This window comes from Biomphalaria glabrata, chromosome 7 (genome assembly GCF_947242115.1).
Source record: "Biomphalaria glabrata chromosome 7, xgBioGlab47.1, whole genome shotgun sequence".
In the NCBI taxonomy this organism is placed as follows: Eukaryota; Metazoa; Mollusca; class Gastropoda; family Planorbidae; genus Biomphalaria; species Biomphalaria glabrata.
Genome location: NC_074717.1, coordinates 31,852,701 through 31,869,469, shown reverse-complemented (window position 1 = coordinate 31,869,469; position 16,769 = coordinate 31,852,701). Strand labels below are relative to the sequence as shown.

The 16,769-nt window shown below is 37.5% G+C and overlaps 2 protein-coding genes across 8 annotated transcripts in view; one reads left to right on the top strand and one right to left on the bottom strand.

Moving 5' to 3' along the window:
• Positions 1-452: 452 nt before the first annotated feature.
• LOC106076493 (protein HtrL-like) overlaps positions 453-16,769 on the top strand; it is a 34,296-nt gene continuing 17,979 nt past the window's right edge. Inside the window, exons 1-3 of one of the 7 annotated variants that reach the window (XM_056036984.1) lie at positions 473-597; positions 12,326-12,438; positions 15,664-15,801. In XM_056036984.1, the coding sequence (XP_055892959.1) occupies positions 15,757-15,801 (45 nt within the window). In that variant the 5' untranslated portion in view covers positions 473-597; positions 12,326-12,438; positions 15,664-15,756. The other 6 variants (XM_056036983.1, XM_056036985.1, XM_056036987.1 and 3 more) reach the window with 6 other exon arrangements.
• LOC129927133 (keratin-associated protein 4-3-like) lies at positions 13,392-15,117 on the bottom strand. The gene is made up of 4 exons (XM_056034359.1): positions 15,063-15,117; positions 13,998-14,330; positions 13,649-13,955; positions 13,392-13,572 (listed from the first exon to the last, which is right to left on the bottom strand). Exons 1-4 carry the CDS (start codon positions 15,115-15,117, stop codon positions 13,392-13,394), a joined length of 876 nt encoding a protein of 291 aa, XP_055890334.1.

Below are 16,769 nucleotides of genomic sequence, written 5' to 3'. Positions count from 1 at the left end.
TAGATAGATAGATAGATAAATAGATAGATAGATAGATAGTTAGATAGATAGATAGATAGATAGATAGATAGATAGATAGATAGATAGATAGATAGATAGATAGATAGATAGATAGATAGTTAGAAAGATTAGCATTTGCAAAATGGACTTAATTCACCAATCATAAACAAACAACATTTAGTCACGTGATTCTATATATCTTCTATGCAAACTATGTGATCCATAAAGGCTGTCACGTATTTGTCATTGTTTAAGCAATATTATGACATGTCTTAATGTGTTTATTTACGATTGGTGAATGAGGTCCATTCAATCTTTTAAGTGTTTAAATAAGAAACAAAACAAAGAAAAGAATGTGAAAAACTAATTAAAAAATTGAACACTCCAAAGACCGAAACAGAACAAGAAAGATTAACAAAAAAAAAAAAGAAACCTAAGAACGCCATTTACCACGGGTGAGTGGGGGGGGGGGGGCAATGCATTGAACGGCGAAAATATTTCAGTGTTTAGTTTCTAAAGGCTGTCGCTGGCGTGCAATGGTGTCATCATGGACTTAGTAACATATACACGTTATGAAGAGTGTTAACAACATAAAAGGTAGGCGTTATGTATCAGTTCTGTTCTAGTGTATTAGTTCTGTTCTAGCTATTTAATAACTTGCACATCTAGTGTATTAGTTCTGTTCTAGCTATTTAATGATTTGCACATCAGTGTATTAGTTCTGTTCTAGCTATTTAATAACTTGCACATCTAGTGTATTAGTTCTGTTCTAGCTATTTAATGACTTGCACATCTAGTGTATTAGTTCTGTTCTAGCTATTTAATGACTTGCACATCTAGTGTATCAGTTCTGTTCTAGCTATTTAATGACTTGCACATCTAGTGTATTAGTTCTGTTCTATCTATTTAATAACTTGCACATCTAGTGTATTAGCTCTGTCCTACCTATTTAATAACTTGCACATCTAGTGTATTAGTTCTGTTCTATCTATTTAATGACTTGCACATCTAGTGTATTAGTTCTGTTCTAGCTATTTAATAACTTGCACATCTAGTGTATTAGTTCTGTTCTAGCTATTTAATGACTTGCACATCTAGTGTATAAGTTCTGTTCTAGCTATTTAATAACTTGCACATCTAGTGTATTAGTTCTGTTCTAGCTATTTAATAACTTGCACATCTAGTGTATTAGTTCTGTTCTAGCTATTTAATAACTTGCACATCTAGTGTAGTAGTTCTGTTCTAGCTATTTAATAACTTGCAGATCTAGTGTATCAGTTCTGTTCTAGTGTATTAGTTCTGTTCTAGCTATTTAATAACTTGCACATCTAATGTATTTGCTCTGTTCTAGCTATTTAATAACTTGCACATCTATTGTATTAGTTCTGTTCTAGCTATTTAATAACTTGCACATCTAGTGTATTAGTTCTGTTCTAGCTATTTAATAACTTGCACATCTAGTGTATCAGTTCTGTTCTAGTGTATTAGTTCTGTTCTAGCTATTTAATAACTTGCACATCTAGTGTATCAGTTCTGTTCTAGTGTATTAGTTCTGTTCTAGCTATTTAATAACTTGCACATCTAATGTATTAGCTCTGTTTTAGCTATTTAATAACTTGCACATCTAGTGTATTAGTTCTTTTCTAGCTATTAAATAACTTGCACATCTAATGTATTAGCTCTGTTTTAGCTATTTAATAACTTTCACATCTAGTGTATTAGTTCTGTTCTAGCTATTTAATAACTTGCACATCTAATGTATTAGTTCTGTTCTAGATATTAAATAACTTGCACATCTAATGTATTAGCTCTGTTCTAGCTATTTAATAACTTGCACATCTAGTGTATCAGTTCTGTTCTAGTGTATTAGTTCTGTTCTAGCTATTTAATAACTTGCACATCTAGTGTATCAGTTCTGTTCTAGTGTATTAGTTCTGTTCTAGCTATTTAATAACTTGCACATCTAATGTATTAGCTCTGTTCTAGCTATTTAATAACTTGCACATCTAGTGTATTAGTTCTTTTCTAGCTATTAAATAACTTGCACATCTAATGTATTAGCTCTGTTCTAGCTATTTAATAACTTGCACATCTAGTGTATTAGTTCTGTTCTAGCTATTTAATAACTTGCACATCTAATGTATTAGTTCTGTTCTAGCTATTAAATAACTTGCACATCTAATGTATTAGTTCTGTTCTAGCTATTAAATAACTTGCACATCTAATGTATTAGCTCTGTTCTAGCTATTTAATGACTTGCACATCTAGTGTATTAGTTCTGTTCTAGCTATTTAATAACTTGCACATCTAATGTATTAGCTCTGTTCTAGCTATTTAATAACTTGCACATCTAGTGTATTTATTATACTTGTTTAATAAAATTTTAACAGGATAAAAAGAAGATACATGACATAGGTTTTAATAATACGTAGCACATATAAATATTTTTATTGCTTTATTTAAACTAGTATTACCTACGGGCTGTGCCAGTTAATGTGTTCCCAAAGACTGACTGCCCATAAGGGCATTCGGACAAATGCCCGTTGGGTCGGTACCCGAATGGTCCGATAGGGCTGCATGAATAGCTGTTAGGCTCGTACTGCATTAAAAAATATTATATTCTCTTACTAAAGAATCCATTAAACGTTGGTCATGATGTTACCTTTTAAAAATATTTTACACTGTAACTGGGCCTTCTAGTGTAACACAGTTACCATAATAATGTAATAGCTTACAGCAGCATACAGTGCTTTTTGTTGGCTTCAATCTACTGTTCACATAGTCTCTAACAGATATATTTTATAGACACCTCAGAATTCACGTTAGTTTGGACGTACTCGAGGAATTGGCAAAGTAAAACGTTCCGAGTCGTAGAGATGATGTGTCCAATCCCCAGAGATGATGTGTCCAGTCGTGTACGAATATTTACAAAGTTGTTATCAACTCCCTGTCTGTCTGTCTGGCCAAAAGTTTGTACACGTTATTTCACCCATACCCAATCTCAGATCTAGCTGACATTTTGCACAAGTATTGCTTTTACTTAAAACAGAAAAATCAATAAAAAAATTTTTTTTACTAATTAGTTAATAAACTATTGGTAAAAAATTACTTTGATTGGTATCTCTAACAAAGGAAAGAAATAGTACTTGACTGAAGTGTGGGTATAAGCTGAATTAGTTCCCTTTATATTAGGCTGCCGTCTCAGGCTTAGTGAACACAGACATAAAATAGAAACAATACATAACTATGCAATTTTCCATATTCATAGACTCTTCGCTAGCAGAGGGGTTACCTTGTTGGCTTGAGAAGCATCAGAAGGCTTTAGCCCACAAGTTGGAATTAGGGTCGTTCCCTTTTTATTTATTTGTATAAATGTTTTGTATTAGTCAGTCTTAATGTTTTACAAATGTAATTACACGACTGATCCAAACTAATGGATACAAGTAGAAGTACGCTAAATATAAGTTTTGATTGTTTAAAACGTTTTTTTTTTTCTGTTTTTCTTGTTACTGGTTTGGTTGAGATGTCACATGATCTCGAGATAGTCCTGCTACGAAATCATCAACGCATCGCATTTAGTAAAATTATAAAACTTGACTAGCCAGCACTAGAGATTCAACAAGTGCCGAATAAATGTTCACGAATGAACGGGCACAACACCATTTTCTCCCGGAGATCAAGCCGACCTTAGCCGACCAAATAAAAAACCATTAACGCTAACACGTCGAAGGTGAAGACAAAAATAAAGAGGCTCTACTAATGTACGTATTATATGTGCCAGATGGTTTGAGAGTACCTTAGACCCTATCAAATGGCTTGTATAACAATTCTATGGTGTAGCCAGCCAAACGAGCTTTTTAAATTACGAAGAAAGCAGCAGTTGCCTCTGTGAAGTGGACAGAGTGAAATATAATGAAGAGTTGGGTTTGGAAACAGGAGACCTTGACCTGAAACAAAAATGGCAAGGAGTCAAAGAATGCAAGGAGAAGTAACAGATAATCTTATGTACACTATCTGAATAGTCTGCTTTTCATTTCTTATTTCCAAATATTTGATAGGCTCTGTTATGAACACAAACATAAGATAAGATAAACCATGTCTGTATAGTATGGCTTTAATACACTGAATGACTACACAACACACATTTCGTGAACACGAAAGGATGGCACAGGATGGCTGCCTGGTCGTGAGGTTTGCGCGCTGGACTGTCGTTCGGATTTATCGATGGTCGAGGGTTCAAATCCTGCCCGCTCCCATCCCCCGTCGTCCTGCGGGAGGTTTGGACTAGGAAGTAAACTATCTTCAACTCTGAAGGAACATCCGAAACATGTAAAACAAACAAACATTTTACAACACATTCTCACGGATGAGTTACAAGCACATGTAAACATAAGAACGACAACCGATACAGCATATGATTTTCATAACATTCACCCCCGGTTCAAATAATGCTAACTAGTATTATAAACAATGAAAGAATTAAGTAAGTGTAGAGTAATAGAGATTCAAGTAAACAAACAATGTAGAATAGCATGACATAATGTAACATGTTGATATAAGTAAGTGTAGAGTAATAATAGACATTTAAGTAAACAAACAATGTAGAATAGCATGACATAATGTAACATGTTGATATAACATGGTAAATCAAATAGCTTATTAAAATATTTTATTTTTAAATTTTTCTATTTCATTTGGGGCCACCAAATTCACTTCGACAAGGGCCTACAATTATCTGTCATATTATTTTGGCTTGTGCATGTTTGTTTATTAAGTGAAACATTTTTTATTTTCAAAAATATATATTTAAATTATTACGCTAATTTACAAACAAAAACAAAGGGAAACAACAGTGATAAAGATCGAGGCAATTTTCGTTTACACAAAAAATGGTGTATTCAATTTTAATCAATTAATGGTATCTCCAGATACAAATTTAAAATGTCCTATCATCATCTGTTCGCCTTTATGTGCGTCATGAGAAGAGATGTTACCCAAATCACCCTGACCCAAAAAAAATTCATATAAAGCTATCTTTTAAAAGTTTCTAAGCTTTTACGGACATTAAAATAATGTATATATTTTTTTAAACTTCTGGCCGATAACACAAATCAATTAATGTATAATCTTGTGTGCTTGACAGAACTCGCAATTAGTTTAATTGGGAGATTGTCTCAGGTGGGACTTATATATTCATGAAATAATCAAAGCCTTTGTCAAAAAATCAATTCCTACTTTACATACAATAATAAAGTATGGTGAAATAAACTTTATTATACGAGTTACATGTTTTAAATCATAGTCAAAATATCTCGGCCCAAAATGCCCCCTGCGCCAAAAGTTCTGCTCCAAACCCACACGCAACAGGCCGTACCCCTCCTCTTTATTTTTTTTTTTAGTATCAATAAAACTGCCAGCATTTCAACGATCCCCCTTTAGGATCAAGTATATGATACGTTTAATTGAAATGGCCATCAAACCAGGCAAAGTCCAAAATTAAAAAAAATAATAATAATTTAGAGTACTTAGAAAATATGAAAAACACCTCATTGCATTTCTGTACAAATAGAAAACTGTCTTGAAAGAGACATAGAAACTGTCTTGAATGAGACAAAGTCGTTAAAGCGGAAGTAAAAAGGTAAGCCAGGGGCGATGTGATTGGTCAGTTGGAATACCTGCCCACAGGTCACGCGAGAGCGCGCAAAAGTTAAAAAGTGGCTGAAGTGCTTAAACAGTCTGGCAACAAGAGAAATTCTGTTCCCTCGTCTAGGTGACATCTCGTCTCACTCGATAGAAGTTATTCAAAAAAAAAATGGTAGTTAATACGTTTAATACCATGAGCTAGTTTGTCCGATTTCGCAGGAGACAAAGAAAATAGCAGGAGTAATCCTTTCTCTGGCGTAAATAAATGTCCAAATGGTCGACATGTGGGATGAGCCAGCCATATGGTGCAATTTGACGCGAGGGAAGGGGAGATAAAAAAAAAAGGAATGACGAAAGGGGATCTAATGACGACGAGAATGTTTGATTTCAACTGGACATCATACATGCTACACTGGTCGCAGCTCACAGCGTCTTGTATACGAAGCAAGACTTATACAGAGAAATAAAAAAGAGATGTATGTGTTAGGTCTCCTTGCCTTACGTTTTGGAAGAATTTAAGTTTCAAGGTTCCTTGTAACAAAGTGGTGGTAATCGCCTTTTGATAAACTTTGTTGTACAAAATCAGATTAATAAACACTTCCTAGCTAGTGTGAACTATTTGCTGTATAGAAAGAGAGCTATTAAACACTTCACCTACAACCCTTAGTCACCTATACATTTTTCACTGATTCCTGTCATTTTATTAGCTTCATTCGGGTGGGAAGTTGAGCAAATATATTGTTTATTATTTTTTTTTAAACTTACTTTCCTCTCGATATCACCAATATTTCTACATCCTTCTAGTGTAATATGATGTGTTCTATTTGGTACTTATTGTGTTAGACGTAGTACGCATTGTGTTTGATCTGGTACATATTGTGTTACACATTTTGACAGATTTGGTATATATTGTGTAATATTTGAAGTATATTGTGCTAGATTTGGTACATATTATATTAGATTTGTACTTTTTGTGCATATTGTATTGAACTTTGCACAAAGTGTGTTAGATTTGGTACATATTGTGTTAGATTTTTGCACATTTGGTATTTAAAAAGCAGCAGAAATATCCAATTGTATGCAGTATTACTGTAGTTCTACATATTTGGAACTTGTAGAACCTGCTATAACAATCACGACACAGCATTTGAGCTGGAGACAATGCCATGACATGACAATAGCATGACATGATAATAGCATGACTCAACATGACATTTATATTAGACTCCCATGACCTCATTAACACATTTTCAACACACCCTTTTTTTTTGTTCGCCATTGTCAATAATAAAATGTGTTCGTTTCATCGTACTCTCTCTCTCTCTCTCGCTCTCTCTCTCTCTCTCTCATTAACATTATTAAAAGCAATGAAGCAAGAATTTTGCCCAAGAACATAATAAAAACCAAATATAATAGTGTGTGTGTGTGTGGATGGTGCTCCAACAGTTCAACAGACTAAGGGAAAGGTGAAAGAAGGAGTAATATTAATAATAATAATAATATATGGATTTGCGTGGTCACGTGTAATATCGCACTCATCTTAAATCTTCGGAATCGAATACAACTCCTCATTAATATTATAAAAATTTTGACTCTAAAGAACATATAACATTTAGTGACTACATGTCAGCGCTTTGGTCCAAAGTAGTTCATTCATTTCAATGTGCAGGCACGGTAGAGGCTGATTGCTTTACATGAGATCTAGCAACTTTCTAGCAACTTTCTAGCAACTTTCTAGCAACTTTCTAGCAACTGTTTCTCGGGCTCTTTTCATTCCAAAAATATTTTTTTGGTGCTTTTAGAATCCCACTTCTCTTGCTTGGCAGTTTGTTGCTTTTAGAATCCCACTTCTCTCGCTTGGCAGTTTTTTTGTTTTGTTTTTGTTTTTTTTTAAGACATCACCAATATTTGTACTTCCTTCTAGTGTAATATGATGTGTTATATTTGGTACCTATTGTGTTAGGGTTGGTACATTTTATGTTAGAGTTGGTACATTTTATGTTAGAGTTGGTACATATTGTGTTACATATTTTGACAGATTTGGTATAAATATATGTGTTAGATATTGTGTATTGTGCTAGATTTGGTACATATTGTGTTAGATGTGTACTTTTTGTACATATTATATTGGACTTTGCACAAAGTGTGTCAGATTTGGTACATATTGTTTTAGATTTTCCACATTTTGTATTTTAAAAGCAGCAGAAATATCCAATTGTATGCAGAATTACTGTACTACTACATATTTGGAACTTGTAGAACCTGCTTTGACAATCAGGTCACAGCATTAGAGCTGGTGACAATGCCATGACATCACAATAGCATGATTCAACATGACATTTATATCGACTCCCATGACCCAATTAACACATTATCAACACACCTTTATAATAAATAAAAAGTTGTACGGTTCACCGTACTTGACTGAACCACATTGGTGTGTTCTTAATGCAATTTATATCATAACTGTGTTCAATGTTAACCTCTCGGTGCCTCTATCGCGGTCTCTCTCTCTCTCTCTCTCTGCTTCTCTTGTGTAAAGTTAAGCTTTTTATACCAATATAACAAAATCAGGCATTGGTTTTGTTTATTTATAAACTGCCTGGTGTTAGCACTACTCAACAGATGGTAGGATAGAATCAAGAACAAAGTTTTTGAAACAAAAAAGCTAATGAATTAAAAAGAAAGTAACAGATTGAAGAACCGTAGATGTTCCGTCTTCCAATGGTAGCTCACAGTTACGATCCTGAAAATATTTACAAAAGATTGACTTATGTAAAATAATGTAGTAAAATGTGTAGAGCCATATCACAAGGTCTTTAGGACCTTCCAGTAGGGAACAGTACCAGGAGAAAAGAGGCAGAGAAAGAAAATGATAGGAAGACCTTATTAAAGAATGGACGAGCCTGCCATTGTACGAGAGTCTAAGTCAAGCCAAAAGACAGAGAGGAATGGAGAAAGACTGTCTACGGAGCTGATGTGGTTCTCCAAAGAACCAAACGACTAAGGGATATGTGAAGTTGAAATTGAACCATTACTTAACAAGAACCCGTAGTGGAGGACATTCCAACCATTAAAAAAATGGTAGTTGCCTTTCGTGATTTCGATGAAAGTTTAAAGTTTGCAAACTTGGAAGTTTACTGTTTTGTAGATTAAAAATGTTGCGCCAAAGGTTTGGTCTAAATATAAAAAGTTGCTGTCTGAAGTTCAGTACTTCACGGAAAGTGTATGATAAGATCAACAAGAGACTGTCTGAAGTTCAGTACTTCACGGAAAGTGTATGACAAGATCAACAAGAGACTGTCTGAAGTTCAGTACTTCACGGAAAGTGTATGACAAGATCAACAAGAGACTGTTTGAAGTTCAGTACTTCACGGAAAGTGTATGACAAGATCAACAAGAGACTGTTTGAAGTTCAGTACTTCACGGAAAGTGTATGACAATATCAACAAGAGACTGTTTGAAGTTCAGTACTTCACGGAAAGTGTATGACAAGATCAACATGAGACTGTTTGAAGTTCAGTACTTCACGGAAAGTGTATGACAAGATCAACAAAACTGCATCATTAACACGGTTAAAAGCAATGAAGCAAGATATTTGTCCAAGGGCTTAATAAAAACCAAATATAATTATGTGTGTGTGTGTGTGTGTGTGGTGCCCCAACGGTTCAACAGACTAAGGGAAAGTTGAAAGAAGGATTAATATTAATAATAATAATAAATGAGTTTGCGTGTTCACGTGTAATATCGCACCAATCCATTAGTGATTACGTGTTAGCGCTTTGGTCCGAAGTAGTTAGTGCATTAAATTCAAGGTGGAGGCTGATTAGTTTATGTGAAATCTTGATACCAAACATTTCCGAAATGACACGGAGAATTCACGGTCGACGAAATCACTGTAACAGTTTATAAAACTAACAACCGGCCTGCTTCCTTCTGTGCCTGACAATCTCTGCAATTAACAATTGGACTGCTTCTGGGCCTGACAATCTTAACAACTACTTTTGAAGAAACTTACAGCCAAGTATACGCCATAAGTATAAGTTATTGTCTTATCCCCCCTCCCAAAAAAAATGATCTAAATCAATCGTAAAACTAGCTTCCTGTCGTCTATTTGTCGGTTATATTCAAACATAAACTATAATGAGGACAATAAAGAGGACTATCCAGAGGACTATCAAGAGGACTATCAAGAGGACTTTAAAGATGACTTTGGTTCAGTTTTACCGGATTGGCTATTGAATACAGATATCAAGAGAGTCAATCCAAAAAAAAAAAAAAAGGTTACAAAGACAGTTTGTGTGGAAACACAAACTCAAAATCGGCCCCCGAAGAAGATCTTAGCTTGGAGATAAAGCGGCTGTGAAAATATTTTTAAAAATTAAACGATATGAGTCTAGTGCTCTATAACGTTTGGTCACGGCTGGAAGCCTTCTGAGGCGTGACCAAAACGCCAGCCATATATAATTTTATTATAATTATATTTTGAAAAATTATAATGGTAAAACTAGAGTTTTCCCTGTGTCTTCGAAATACCCGTATCCACCCAACTTTTGGAACCCGTGACGACTTTTGTGACAAAACAAGACGACTGACATAGCACAAAGATAATCTTATGACGATTACTCCCATTACAGATGTACATGCACTATTTGTACTTTGCATTATGGTATTGACCACTAAAGCGTTCTTCTTTGACTAAATCTGAATTTTTAACTTGAATGAATAGTGAGCAATAGACGCCAGGAGAATGCATTAATGCATCAAAATTGTTTCAATATCTGCTCCTATTACCTTCTCTTCCTTTAGCTTTTTATTTGACTTGCGCTCTACTTAGGAAATAAAAGTGACTTCTAGAGACCTGAGCATGTCTGATGCTCAGAACGCTCGGATTCTGCTCAGGACCGCTGAGGTAGCTTAAAATACCCCTGCACACGACATATCTGGTTAAGGGTGCAAGAGCGAACTATATTTTTCATCTAGACGGCTCCACGGGTACAAGTTTGAGAACCACTAGTTTTAGTAGTGTCAACCAGAGCGTTAATAAGAAAGAGAGACTGATGACTTAAAGAATACCAAGGTGCGAACTAATCATTGCTTATCAAACTGTTCAATTTATGGTACATGGTCGAATTAGTTATTAGTAGATTAGATGTATATTTTACTTCATTCTTTTAGGTTGTTGTTTTTTTGGACCTTGACGCCAGCATAAGTGTTATTTGATTTTCTGACAAGTTTCAATCTGTCTGTCGATTTCATTCAATGTAAGACCAGTCCATTTCTAGATTGCTATGTCTTAGGGTTAAAAAAAAGAGAACTCACCGATTCTCCCGTAGCCGCTCTTACTCATCAGGAGAAGAACAATCCCGTAATAATCCAGGCTAAAAGAAATAATTAAACACCAATCCAAAAAGAATTCACATTCAGTGATACACAATAAATCCTCAACCTCTCAATCGAAGACAAAAAAATGGAATGTCTCTCTCCCTAACTTAACTCTTTCTCTCCTAACTGACGATACCAGCGTTGATTCCACCAGAATGTGGTAAATAATTACGGAGAGAAAGAGTTAATACAGGAGCCTGCCTGAGGTCATTTACACCTCAAGCATAAAAAAATATATCATGTTTTGTCATTTGGCTGGTGGACACGTGGAAAATGGTTAGTATGGGGTAAACAAGTAGCACATTATCTTCCCACTGTCTCGAAAGTTTAGCAAAATAATAAAAATATAATCTGTTTTTTTAACAAAGCTTATCTAATGAAAAGGACCGCAAAATCACTGCCATATATCTCAATGCTGCAGGAATAAGCTCCTTTTTTCTATATAAAACAAAATTAATAACCACTAATTGATTAGATAATAGTTTTTTTTTTATTGTTTCATGTTTTGTCATCGACTGAATAATTGCAGCAAAATTTAAACTTCAACCGAGAATGGAAAAAGGGAGAAAAAAACGTATACAGAGCGTCATATGGGAATAACTACACATATATAGCTACATGTCTCATTAAGTAGCATTTTTTTTTCGATACCATACAAAGTAATTAATTACCAATAACAACGAAAATACCCTGAGAAGGTGTGTGCGTGTACAAAACTTGTATCAGACCGACAGACAGGCGGAGTGAGCTGAAAATTCGTAATACACAATTTATTGCAACCAGTAATTAGTAGGCCTTATATAATAAAATAGTTTAACTAACAATATTGTTACATGCCATACAAGTTGCACTGTCCGGCATTGCCGAAAAAAATGTCGCCCTAATTGAAAGAAATCGATCATCTTTATTATAAACTGTGGGCAGATATTTCAAGGGTCCGGAAAGCGTTACGGGTCGGATTAGTCCTGAGGGCGAGATCACCATATATTTTTTTATTGGGGTGTTTTGTGGGCCATTGTCTTGCTCGGGCCTCTTGGTAAAGAATGCAGTTTTGAAGGACATGGTCAGAATGCTCTCTGGTGACACTGCACATGGGCAGATTTCACTAGTTCCAATTTTGAGCTTCCGGTACATATGTTGTCTCATTCTGTTGTATCCGGCTCTAAGGCGAAAGATTTGACGTTGATCTTGTAGAGAAAGCTTATAATAGGCGTCATCTTTCTTGTGATTTGGATGAGAGCTTGTTCATTTCTCATTCATTCTATTCACAATTTGTTTCTTCATTTCTTCTGGATAGAGTGCAATGTTTACTTGTGTGTTTGCTCTCCTACAGTTGGTCAAATGATGTAGAGAGAGTGAATGGAAAGCTGGAAGATAATCAGTTTTCGAGCAGTCCCGATTTGACAAGAGGTTCGAACAGTTCACTTTTTATTGCTATAACTTTTTTATTTGAATGTTTACCAAATTACTACTATATTGCTACTGCGCATGCACCTTTTTTCTTTACTTCCGACACATACTATTTCCTTTTCCTTGTAAAGGCTAAGTTCATGGTGAGGTCAAACTCAGGAGGTGTGGAATTATTCTTTTTTACTACCCGGTAGTGAAGGAAATGGGTAATGGGATTTAGGCTATTTTTAAGTCTGATGGTTCATCAGCTCAAAGAGACTATTTGAAGTTGTGGAGGGTCGGAAATGGTGCAATGGATAGTGTTCTTGCGCTGGAGTAAAAAGAAAATGACTTTATAGTAAAAATTAAATATTAAAACATGTTTTTAGATATATTTTCTTTGATCTGCTCGAACCTTCCACCAACCCGATCGAGCTTACTAACTGGGGAAAAATCCGCTCGAGGAAAAGTACGCTTGGCGATACTTACCCTACACCTCTTTGACTTCGTATTTAATTTTAACTAAGCCTAGTGATACATTAAATCCAATCTATTTTTATAGAAAAAAGGACGAGGAATTCAGAGATACCATCAGTTTTTTCATAGGTTAGACCGTTACGGTGCTATAAAAATCCAAACTTGAAAATTGCTGCCAGCGGGCTTAATGCGCTCGAACTTCGCACTTATATATGTTCACACCAAGGAACTCTCACAGCATTGACTAGATACTCCTCTTTCTCAGCCCTATCAAACATTACAGCGTCAATAGGATGGGTCTCAACCGGTGGGGCCAGTACCCTCTGGTGACGCCACTGCCCCTTCTAAATGTGACCATTGAATGTTTGATCAGTCGCTCGTTGACGTTTCTGGGTCTAGCTTTTAATCTACAAACTGAGGACTGACACCCACTGGGTCTACACACTGAGGACAGACACCCACTGGGTCTACACACTGAGGACAGACACCCACTGGGTTTACACACTGGGGACAAGACACCCACTGGGTCTACACACTGGGGACAGACACCCGCTGGGTCTACACACTGGGGACAGACACCCACTGGGTCTACACACTGGGGACTGACACCCACTGGGTCTACACACTGAGGACAGACACCCACTGGGTCTACACACTGAGGACAGACACCCACTGGGTCTACACACTGGGGACAAGACACCCACTGGGTCTACACACTGGGGACAGACACCCGCTGGGTCTACACACTGGGGACAGACACCCACTGGGTCTACAGACTGGGGACAGACACCCACTGAGTCTACAGACTGAGGAAAGACACACGCTAGGTCTACAGACTGAGGACAGACACCCACTGGGTCTACAGACTGGGGACAGACACCCACTGGGTCTACACACTGGGGACAGACACCCACTTGATCTACACACTGGGGACAGACACCCACTGGGTCTACACACAGGGTATAGACACCCGCTGGGTCTACACACTGGGGACAGACTTCCACTGGGTCTACACACTGGGGACAGACTTCCACTGGGTCTACACACTGGAGACAGACACCCACTGGGTCTACACACTGGGGACAGACTTCAACTGGGTCTACACACTGGGGATAGACTTCCACTGGGTCTACACACTGGGGACAGACACCCACTGGGTCTACACACTGGGGACAGACACCCACTGGGTCTACACACTGGGGACAGACTTCCACTGGGTCTACACACTGGGGTCAGACACCCACTGGGTCTACAGACTGAGGACAGACACCCACTGGGTCTACAGACTGAGGACAGACACCCACTGGGTCTACAGACTGAGGACAGACACCCACTGGGTCTACAGACTGAGGACAGACACCCACTGGGTCTACAGACTGAGGACAGACACCCACTGGGTCTACACACTGGGGACAGACACCCACTTGATCTACACACTGGGGACAGACACCCACTGGGTCTACACACAGGGTATAGACACCCGCTGGGTCTACACACTGAGGACAGACACCCACTGGGTCTACACACTCGGTACAGACACCCGCTGGGTCTACACACTGGGGACAGACACCCACTGGGTCTACACACTGGGGACAGACACCCGCTGGGTCTACACACTGGGGACAGACACCCACTGGGTCTACATACTGGGGACAGACACCCACTGGGTCTACATACTGGGGACAGACACCCACTGGGTCTACACACTGGGGACAGACACCCACTGGGTCTACACACTGGGGACAGACTTCCACTGGGTCTACACACTGGGGACAGACTTCCACTGGGTCTACACACTGGAGACAGACACCCACTGGGTCTACACACTGGGGACAGACTTCAACTGGGTCTACACACTGGGGATAGACTTCCACTGGGTCTACACACTGGGGACAGACACCCACTGGGTCTACACACTGGGGACAGACACCCACTGGGTCTACACACTGGGGACAGACTTCCACTGGGTCTACACACTGGGGTCAGACACCCACTGGGTCTACAGACTGAGGACAGACACCCACTGGGTCTACAGACTGAGGACAGACACCCACTGGGTCTACAGACTGAGGACAGACACCCACTGGGTCTACAGACTGAGGACAGACACCCACTGGGTCTACAGACTGAGGACAGACACCCACTGGGTCTACACACTGGGGACAGACTTCCACATCCCCCCTCCACCTTAACACTCCATCCTCCTCCGCCTTCACACTCCATCCTCCTCCGCCTTCACACTCCAGTTACCACAACTCTAAAGGATCAATTATTTTATTATACTCAGCTCCCAGGCCTTTCCGCCACTATTCAAAAACTCAAGTGTTCCATTTCAAACTTAGCATACACAGGTATACACACATAAACACGAAGGCGCGCGCACACACATACACACACGCACACATAGAAACACGCTCTCTTGCTCTGGTAATTAAAGTAAGGGTTATGGTCGGTGTACGGATGACTTTGCACTAGAACCCGGTCACAAGGTGGTCAGCATCTATAGGTAAAGAGCATAGACATGACCTATTTATATGTGTCTATGGTAAAGAACTATACAATCGTTTTCATATTAACGAATATGAAATCTCTATCAGGAAAGAACTTCTCTTATCGCGCGGCTGTTAATGTTAATTAATAGCTTTGAAAGAAAAAAAAACTGATGGCATGCTTTCGTGACTTCACATTATAAATTTGATCTTCTAAAAATTAGCGTCCTTTGTGAAAGAGTTCTTTTTTTTTATAATTATATATTGTTATTTTTTTAAGAGTCCAATGTAGGGAAATAACAGCTATTGGTTTTGTGTTCTCCGTCTGTCTGTGTGAAAACGCTTTGGAATATCGAGTTTCACTTTAGCCATTATGGTGCTCGAAATCTCTGCAACAGCAACTTTTGGTCGTTTAAAGGTGAGCCATCTTGATTTTAAATTGAAACATGTAAATTGTTTTTCTTAAACAACAGATACACCATTCATTTTTAAAACGATAATTTACATTTCTAAAGTCGATAGAGTCATAGAAGTGTGATACTTGCAGCATTCTACAATTCGTGTATAGCACTACATATAGACTTGTTAATTTTTGTTTACTCTTAATTAAACGTTAAATTATCACTAATTTTATTCCAATTAAAGATTTTAGTAAGTGGGGACCTATCTCTAAAAGCAAGTTTTTTTTTAGTGTATGTTATGTACAAGATGTGGAAATAGTGATAGGTGAAGTATTGATCTATCTGTTGTAAACAGTGTACATGTTTCGGGTTGAATGCAACTAGTGTGAGTGTATATTTTGACAAATTTCCTCATGAATAGTAATGATTATTATTTTTATTTTTATAATTTTAATAGACCCTTAAATAATGCGTGTATACCTTTTAGCTCTGTAGAATTACATCTTTAAGTCCCTCGTTTTTTTTTTGCTTCTACCAGATAGTAATTTTTATTTAGTTGGCAACAGGTTGTTTTTTTTCAGTATGGTGTCATTGACTTTTGTTTTGTCAATTTATTTCAGTATATTATCATTGACCTTTGTTTTGTCAATCTATTTCAGTATGGCATCATTGACTTTTGTTTTGTCAATTTATTTCGAAAGCTCTCTTGGTATTCCTCTTTTCATTTTCTCGCGTAATTTTTGGGCTCAGTCAGATCGCCACCATATTTCACCATATCGAGTGCTCTTCTTTTTCTATATATTTTAATATGATTGCTTAATGTAACGAATGTAAGTGTCCGTTGTGATGGACGCCGGTCATGTGAGAATTTAACGAATCGTCATTACAGTCGCATAGCTATCATTACAGCAGCGATCTTCAAGAGCTGTCAAAACATTACAGTTGTCACACACCCATTTGAGATCCACTGTGACATGTTGTGACT

Excerpts from the sequence above, each read along its gene's own strand:
- LOC129927133 (XM_056034359.1), bottom strand. The coding sequence starts at position 15,117 with ATGGAGTGTGAAGGCGGAGGAGGATGGAGTGTTAAGGTGGAGGGGGGA. Across the intron at positions 14,331-15,062 it reads GGTGGAGGGGGGATGTGGAA|TGTGTAGATCAAGTGGGTGT; the intron begins GTCTGTCCCCAG and ends GTCTGTCCCCAG. Across the intron at positions 13,573-13,648 it reads TGTAGACCCAGTGGGTGTCT|ACCCAGTGGGTGTCTGTCCT; the intron begins GTCCCCAGTGTG and ends CCCAGTGTGTAG.